The sequence below is a fragment of the Bidens hawaiensis genome, unplaced genomic scaffold (genome assembly GCF_021521415.1).
Source record: "Bidens hawaiensis isolate Kalapana, Puna unplaced genomic scaffold, B.hawaiensis_p1.1 tig00014824_1, whole genome shotgun sequence".
NCBI lineage: Eukaryota > Viridiplantae > Streptophyta > Magnoliopsida > Asterales > Asteraceae > Bidens > Bidens hawaiensis.
Genome location: NW_027492307.1, coordinates 613417 through 622883, shown reverse-complemented (window position 1 = coordinate 622883; position 9467 = coordinate 613417). Strand labels below are relative to the sequence as shown.

The 9467-nt window shown below is 34.3% G+C and overlaps 1 protein-coding gene across 4 annotated transcripts; it reads left to right on the top strand.

Moving 5' to 3' along the window:
- Positions 1–1564: 1564 nt before the first annotated feature.
- Positions 1565–5121, top strand: LOC143547744 (uncharacterized). Of its 4 annotated transcripts, XM_077039095.1 has the most exons (5): positions 1565–2346; positions 2865–3533; positions 3619–4055; positions 4516–4662; positions 4746–5121. In XM_077039095.1, the coding sequence occupies exons 3-5, from the start codon at positions 3915–3917 to the stop codon at positions 4974–4976; spliced, it is 519 nt and encodes a 172-aa protein (XP_076895210.1). In that variant the 5' UTR covers positions 1565–2346; positions 2865–3533; positions 3619–3914; the 3' UTR covers positions 4977–5121. The 4 variants fall into 4 exon arrangements, 1 of the variants encoding a protein (XP_076895210.1); XR_013137832.1 differs by having other exon boundaries at positions 1565–3533; positions 4516–5121; XR_013137833.1 differs by having other exon boundaries at positions 1565–3533; positions 3619–4662.
- The last annotated feature ends 4346 nt before the right edge of the window (positions 5122–9467 follow it).

The window sequence follows — 9467 nt, the reverse complement described above, 5'->3', positions numbered from 1 at the left end:
GCTGTTGTGAAGACAAAAGCCCGACACATATATGAGCTAGTCACACCTGAAATTGAAGTCGTGAACAATGGGAGCACGGAAGCACAAGGGTTTCTTCAGATTAATGAACGGTTTGAGTTACCGAACGAAGTAACTAAGAGTGAACAATTGTGCTTAGTTACAAATACCAATACAACTGAGAAAATTATTAACGAGCACGAGGATGAAGATGAAGACGGGCAATTTGAAGAGGAAGAATTTGAAAATGAAGAGGATACATCTGATGATGAAGATGATGATGTTGAGGATACATCAGATGAAGACCTTCTCTGATTCATATTCCTTAAATCTGTTATCCGTTCAAGGTATTTTACACGTTTCATGAAAAAAATGAAGTCCCTAATTCTTATTCCTTTTCTTATATAGTTTTTTGTTGACATTTTATATGTTGAAACTGCAGGACTCACCGAATGCATTTAACTTGTTAACAGCAGCTATGGCGGGACACATTTAATTTTCAGATTTTGTTGCTCTGCTTTGCTTTATCTGATTGTAAGGATCAAATTATGAAACTTAATAAAATATGTTTTTTTTAATGATCAGATGTGTTGGATCTCATAATTTGATCGAAAGGTATATGAAACTTATTAAAAAAAAACTTTGGGATTCAATGATCAAATTAATAAAATCTCATTGTTCACGACAAGTTGCAAATTTTAGCCATATTTTTTTTTATCCAATTATAGGTTGAAAGTTTAATCTCATCCTTCATCTTTAAAGAGGGACACATATATTTTCTAAAAGCTAACGTATTCCTTGCTTTTCAAATCAACTAAATTAGCGAGCAAATAAGGCATGCCTAACTTTTTCAAATCAACTAAAATATACACAGTCGTCGATCGCTAAAGTAATATCTTCTCATTCCAAATATACACATATCAGATATAAAATTATTTATACCTAAATTAATTATTATTTTAAAAAAAAATTTACCTAAAATTTTTAAGTTCAAATGGCAAAAACCGAAACCGAAAGGTTTCAAATACTCCAAAAACCAAAGTTTTGGTTTTCGGTTCGATTTTAACCAAAAACTGCACCGAACTGCACCACGCACACCCCTAATCTCTAGTACTTACTTAGCAATCAGCTACAATTACACTAAAAATCCTAATCAAAATCAATTTGAACAAATTCGACTCCATAATCCCCAATTTCTAACACCTAATTACAAAACTCATCAAATAATAAATAACAAATCCACCTAATGAATTACAATATACTACCTGCTTGAAACAGGACGGGAACTTAATAACATAGTCCTTAACTAGCTTCGCCACCACACTCCGGCGAAACGGCCGGCCATCTTCACTAGCTTCCACTAGCTTAATAATCTCTCCAATTAGGTCAGGCAACATATTAGACCAAGAGTCTTGTTCAGATAATACGTCGTCGTTATCGTTACTGTACACGTCACCAGACACGTCATGTGAATTGATCTGTATAGTGTCTGAAGAGGATATGAAGAAGTCCTTGAGTGATCTGGATGTGCTGGTGATTCGGCATGATAGGAATGATCGTCGTAACATCGTTCCAAATCGGTCGCTAAATCAGTAATCGATCGATCTGCCAAGTCTCCTTTCTGTGAAATCAGTAATCGATCGGTTCGCCAAGTCGTCATTCGCTAGATTAATCTGTGTTTTCCGGCCACTTCTGCTACCGGAACGACGGAACTCGGAACTCGTCCATTTACTAAAGGTATTTTTGGTTAATTTTGATGTTTGTTCGTTTTAAATTTTATTTGATTGGATTAATTTAGTTTGGAGTTATGCTTATGGTGTTAGGTTACTGATTATTGATTATATGTGATACACTCCATGTGTTTGATAAAATGCCAATGTTAAGTTACTGATTACTCGATATGTTAAGTTACTGATTATTGTGTAGCATGTATTCTATTGGAAAGTTTTTATCCTAATTTTTGTAATGTTAGTTGTGGAACTAGTTAAGTGAAAAATTAATATGGATTTTTGTTCTAGGTCCACCGACATTTGTGTATGCTATTGATTCGTTGTAGAGTTATCAAACTGTAGTTGAAATGATTTAAGGTTGATGTTGGTTCAAAGTTCAAAATTGGCATGGCTGTTTAACTTGATGAGTTAGTGTGAATTTGAATTTTAGCTGATTAAATTTTATCAAACTATAGTTATTAAACTTTACTGTAGGATTTGTTGTATAAAAATGTCAACAGTTTGCTAAGATCTGAAGTCATTAAACTTGATGTTGCACTCTATATTTTGTTAAGTTTCTTCTTGTAATAGTTGAAAAAACTATTTTACATTACATTAATATGTTATTAAATTTGCTCATGTGCTTAATTCTTTAAGTTTTGTCTTATAAATGCATTGAACTTTTGTTATAAAGTAACTTGTTTTATTAAATGCAGGGTATATACATCATGCCTGTTAGTCAACACAATCGTCCTATTACTCGTGGCGGACGTGCACCTACAGGGAGACACAATTGTCGTGATGGGGGGTCGCAACAGTCCGGTATTCATAGTGGTGCCCACAATGCTAGTAATTATGATGTTACTGGACCGAGTCTTACTAAACAGAGACACGAAATTCCTCACGGTGGAGGACCCCGGGAGTTTGGTCCTGCTAGTAATGATGATGTTACTAGACCGAGTCTTACTAAACAGAGACACAACATTCCTCACAGTGGGGGATCCCGGGATTTTGGTCCTGCTAGTAATGATGATGTTACTAGACCGAGTTTTACTAAAGAGAGACACGACATTCCTCGTGTTGGGGGATCCCGGGAGTCCGGTCCTGCTAATAATGCTAATAATGCTTATGCTACTGACCGGGTCTTACTAAACAGAGACGCAACGTTCCTCGCGGTGGGGGATCCCAGGAGTCCAATCCTCCTAGTAGTGTCGATGTGTTCTGTCTTCCTAGTGGTTCTATCGTTGCCGGACAGACTCTTACTTCAGCGAGATGCGACATTCTTGGCGTTGGGAGATCTCGTGAGTCCAGACCTCCTAGTACTTCTAGTGCTACTAGAAAGAGATATTTTTGTGGGAGACACGTCATTGTTCGTGGTGGAAAATCTGCATGTAGTACTAGTCGTATGGGTGATGGTGATGCATTGGCTGATATGGCTGGGGTGTTTCGTCACACACGGGTTTGTGAGGATGATGATAATGAGTTGGATGACGATGACGATGACGATGACGATGAGAGTTCCAGTGATGATTTTGATGAAGATGATCCCTCTACAAGTGAATCAGTGGAGCCTCGTGACACATCTCAGAGGAAATGGATTGCACGTTTTGGTAAAAAGTATGTTTCTAATTTTCAACATTCTAATTTATTTTGTTTATTAATGTTGTAAATAATATACTAATTTGGTTATTTCAATATTGTAGGTTTGGGAATGGTACGGTTCATAGGAATGTCAAACCGTTACTAGAGCAACATTTTGATGGACCCTGGGTTACATTTAGAAATGTCCCACAAGATGTATTGGATAGTATGTTTGGTTGCTTTAGGGTACTAAAACAAATAATTTATTTATATATCTTATAATATTTTATTTTAATTTTGTATTTTTAACTTTTACTTTTTATTTTTACAGACCATGTGGAGATGGGATCCGCAAGATGACGGAAGCATATATGAAGGATTTATTAATGTGCTAAAGGGTCGTTATAGAAACATCATGGGTGAGTGGAGAATACAATCTAAAGAAAAAGCCAAGATGGATGGTCATGTTATAAAGGATGATGACGAAAATTTCAGAATCACTTGCAAATATCCACCCAGTGTTGTGCCTCTTGAAACATGGAAAGAAATGTGTAAGGTATACGAGTTAATACATTATTGTTTTATTTTAAAATTTATTTCAATATTCTATTAAGTATACATATATTTATGTTGATAATAGTGTGGAACACCCCTGGATGGCTAAAAAGGTCTAAAGTCGGGAAAAACAACCGCAAGGACAAGGAAGAGGGTTATCTACCCCGTCATACAGGCGGGTCCATGGGATTTGATGAGCGTCGTATCAATCTGGTATATTTTTAAATTGTGGTCCTTATCTTAATTTTAGCTATTTGTGAAAAATCGAGTTCAATATCTTTTTGAGGTTTTTCTATCAATGTGTTTATTAGTGAAAACTTATACTTCTATAATGACATATTCTCTTTGAATTGATCATGATAATTCACTTTTCTTTACTTATTTGTTTCTTATAATCTGAATTTCTTTATGTGTAAAACTCATGATGTAACATATATCAATTATACTTAGTTCATGGTAACTTTGACTGCGTTTATTTGAAAGATTGTAAATGTGCAGTCAGGGCCCAAATCATAACTAACATTTTATCTTTATTTCAGTTGGTTACTTACAAAACTTGTCACATTTTAAATAAAACAAATATTAGAAGTAGATGAAATGACACCCATTATCATATCATAATGTCATCATGTCTCTGTTTGATATTTCATAATTACTCTATTTTTTAATGTAGGAAAAAAGCGGAAAAAATGGCTTCAGTTATGTCTTTGTTGATACCCACGCTACCAAGGAGTGCAAAGAAAGACTATCAGCTCGGGATATTGATGTTAATGACCTGAAGGAGTTAGAGTTTTGTACGAAACGATCAAGAAAATCATATGTAATTTATCTTTATTGTTTATATATAATTATCGTATTAACTTTTAGTGTAATAATAATCATGTTGTTTTGATAAAATTGCAGGTAGCGTACAAGAAAAAACTTGCAAGGTTGTATGACTCGGACCCCAGTCAACATCTAACGGATGATCTTGATGTATGGAAGAGTGTGCAGCCCAAAAATCGTGTTGGTCAGATGTATGGGATAGGATCTTCTGATCCACATTTCGTAGTGGGCAGAAAACCATCTACTACTTGCGGTCTAGATCATACCTTGATGCCCAACAGTCGCAAGAGGTATCGTTGTTATTATTAGTATTACTATTATGATCATCATCATCATCATTATCAAAACGTTATGTTTCAATTTAGAAGTTCGGTTCGTTTATGTCGGTTATAGTTCGGTTAAGGCGGTTAACTTGCTCACAATGCCAACTGTTCGTGTTTTTTGTGTATGTATTATATATGTTTTAACAAATGTTTAGATCCAAGACGTTAAAACTCGATTTGAAAAGGAACGACAAGAGTTGGAAAATCGATTGCAACAATTGGAACGCGAGAAGGTCGATCGTGAAGAAAGGGAGCAACGTGAGCGGGTCGTGCGTGAAGAAAGGGAGCAACGAATGCAAAAACAAATAGAAGACATTATGAGGAAATTAAATGGTCCCGGTACTTAATTGTAGTTTAGTTATCCTTTATCGAAGTGTGTTTGGTTTGTAAAGCATACTTATATTGGAGCCTTTTCTACGTGTTTTAGATTCTTTATGAAAATTTCTGCACATTCCAGTTTGTTATGATATTTTTTTGCATACTTCATGTCTTTTTGAATTTTTATGCAAATTTTAGAATTTAATTTATTATTTTTTTTGTTTAAATTTAGTTTTTTGTTGAAAGTTTGTTGGAAACTGTGTTGCAAATCAAAAAATAGCTTTTGTAGGAAAGCTGTAGAAAGTTTGCAACAACATACTTTTGTAAGAACTTTGTAAGAAAAGTTGTTGGAAAATGGTTGAAAATAATTTTCAAGCATGTGTTTTTCCTACAAAATTTTTTGTTGAAAAGTTGTAAGAAAGTGGGTTTTCCAACGAAATTCGTCGTAGAAAAATGACTCATTTTCTAGTAGTGGATTGAGATTGACAAAATGTAGCACAATTAATCGAGAGTAATAATCAATCATAAATCAGGTGATCATTCATGATCCTGCACATATTAGGATAATAGCGCATCAAGTATAAGAACGATTGAAAATCATGGAGAAAATAAAACATCTCAGATCCAGCAAGTAAAAAAAAGACATGATGGACAATAATCACAATTAGGCATAATTCATGATCCTGCTGCATTCGAATCTCCAAAAATGTAACCTAATATCATCAAAATCACACCAAAAAACAATCTATCCGCATCGAGAAAACGTAGCGTTTATCGAATCCAATAACAATCAATCACAAATTAAAAGACATCTCATGATCCTACATCATTTAAATCACCAAAAGCCTATCGAACGTAACACTAAGCGTAAAATAAATAAATTACCGAGTAGGGAGATTATCGACATAGGTAATAAGCATCTTCAGTTTGCTTCCACCTTCAGATGCCAATCCAGCATGCATCTCAACAGTCATGGCATCCGCCACCTGCCTCAGTTTCGACAAAGGAGTGCCGCATTTCTCCTCCAATTCCTTGAGAACAGACGACTTCCCACACGAACTCGAATTCTGCATCCGGCAGCGCACAATGAACGCTGCGGCGGCGCATACCGCAGCGCCACCGATCACGGCCGCTCCCACACTCACTTTTCCCATTGCAAATGAAACGAATTGGAAATGAAAGTGATAATAGTAATGATAATAATAATAATAATAATAATAATAATAATAATAATAATAATAATAATTGGAATGGGAAATAGTTTATTATTGTAAATGATGGATAAGCCTTAGATTGAGGGAGAGAAAACAGGTGAGCTCATTTCATTCCGATTCATATGGATGTGTATGAATGACACGTGGCAGTTAGTTGCTTCTTCGCGGGACCCTATTCAACCGTTACTACTTACATTCAATTCAAATCATTATTACTATATATATATATATATATATATATATATATATATATATATATAGATTAACAAAAATGTATTCCTTTAAAAAGTGTTTATATATTATGAGGGTGTGTTTGGAGATCGTTTAAGCTTGACTTGATTTTTAAAATTATGTCTGATAGTCTACGATATACAATGAATACAAGATATTATCTCATTAAATCAAATATATATTATATATATTATATATAATATATCGTAGACAATGAATGTCACTAGGGTTGTAAACGAACCGATCGAACACGAACAAGGCCTTGTTCATGTTCGTTCGTTAAGAAAATATTGTGTTCACGAACACTTACCGAACGAGATTTTATGTTCATGTTCGTTCATTAAGAAAATTAATGTGTTCACGAACGGTTTACGAACACAAACGAACAAAAATAAAATCGGTAGAGACTAGATAATAAGACCGACGTATTCATCAATGTGAATATTGAAAGCCCGTAAAAGAATCGAATGAACACGAACAATGGTATATTCGTGTTCGTTCATTTAACTTTATAATTAATCGAACAAATATTTATGTTCATGTGCGTTTATTTAAAAATGGACATTTGTGTTCGTTTATGTTCGTTTGTGTAAAATTTAAACAAACGTAACTAAACAAAGATAAACGAACATAAATAAACATATACAAACCAATGTGAATGAATACAAACAAACATAAACAAACTTAAATCTGAAAACACATAAATGAACACAAATTAACAAATATAAAACCTTTAAGCAGATGACATATCTAGATAATATTTAATTATATTCTATTAATACATAAACGAACATTCATGAAAATAAATGAACGAACGGAACATTTGTTCATGCTCATTCATTTAGTTAAACGAACACAAATTTTGTGTTCATGTTCGTTCGTTTATTAAATAAACAAACATAAACGAACTTCCCGCCAAACGGTTCACGAACAATTCACCGAACGTACGGTTCATTTACAGGCCTAAATGTCACAAGCTGAAATTAGATACAACGGTAAGGAGTGAATACACGCTATTGCTGAAATGGTCGTGTTTTATAAACGTGTGAAGAACAATTCCATACGGATTTACATCATCACGAGTTACTTAAAACTCTTTGATTTTCAATTCAACTTAACCTTAAAAATAAACGGCATCCCTTTCACGTCATGTGCTAAATTTATATCATTTCACCTCATAGGAACTTAACTAACATAAAAAATTCCTAATTCTACCCAAAAAAAAAAACTCAAACATGCATTATCAACGGACCTTTTGAACTTTTATAACAAAGATTTTATTAACGTGCCTAACAACTCATTACATTAATTCGCGCTAAGAAAATGGCATTATACTCCTGTCCGATTTAAAGTCACAATTACATAGAGTTCTGCCTAGTCAATCATGTGCTCCTTTGAACCGGTACGTACCAATTAGTTTATTCAAATCATGGTTGATCTCCTCACAACATTGCACAAACGTGATCAGCAAATGCCTCTCAAAACATGGACCATTTAGTGCAACAAACATTATTCCAGACGTAATTTACAAATGCCACTCAAAACACTGGAGCATCGTAATATCAACAAACCATTTACAAACCAACCCGGTCATTTAACTACGTTTAGTTTCACCAAACATTCAAACAAAATCACACGCAAGAGAAAACTATCATTTTCTAATGCAACCAATGTTTATAATCTTTCAAACCAACATTACAAAAGACCACAAATGTTAAGCCTATAAATTGGCATCCACAAAACAAGACTCCTCAATATCCATCAGGAACAAAGCTAATGGTTTCATCCAAAGATCAGTGACACCACCGATCTTGTTACTATCCAAATTCAAAAAAAGATATGTACATCAGAGGAAGACACGTAACCACGCCCCCACCTCACCACTGAAAAGCCGAAATAGAGAAGTTGAATAACCTAAAAGTTCTTTTTAACTCTGGAAGCTTGCATGCAGCACAAGAGACAGACATGGTTGGTAGAATAATACCTTACCAAGTCAGAAATGCTCTTTAATCTTTCTCTCAAGCAGTTGATGCCACACCTAACCAATTAAGAAATAACCATACAACAGTCCGCAGCAGAACAGTATACAAGATGATACATGTGACAAATCAGTTTAGTTTGATTTGCTAGAAAAGTATATAATGACAAAATGCCCCAATTTTAAACCTTTTGCCAGTTTAGACAAAAGCTTTCATGTGAGGAGCATTAATATCATTGATGGATGCCGCAAAAGAATTTGATTAAGGGCATTTATGTTATTTTACAGTTTTTACAAGTTTAAGTCTAAACAAATTAAAACAAAACCAAACTGAAACCTGGTTTGCCTACAAAGTAGTTTCAATATAGTTGTAAATTGACAAAAATGCCCTCGAATATACTCGAATCACGTTTAGTAGATTTTGGAGAATTTGTCAGTTTACAACCCCAGATCAGACAGAGGCTTCAACGTAAGGGTCACTATTGTCATTTATGTCATTTCAAAATTTCAGTTTTAGAGTCCGAACATATCAAAACCAAATTAAAACTTATGTTGCCTGCAAAGTTTTGGTTTTAAAGTCCAAACATATTGAAACTTAGGGGAATTTATGTCATTTCACAATGTCAAAACTTGCCTCAGAATTGTGTTCTGCTCTAGTTCAGCTGCGCCTATTAAATTTAGTAGCATCCCGAGTTCACCATTGGCTTCATAACACAAAATCAACCAAAAGAACATA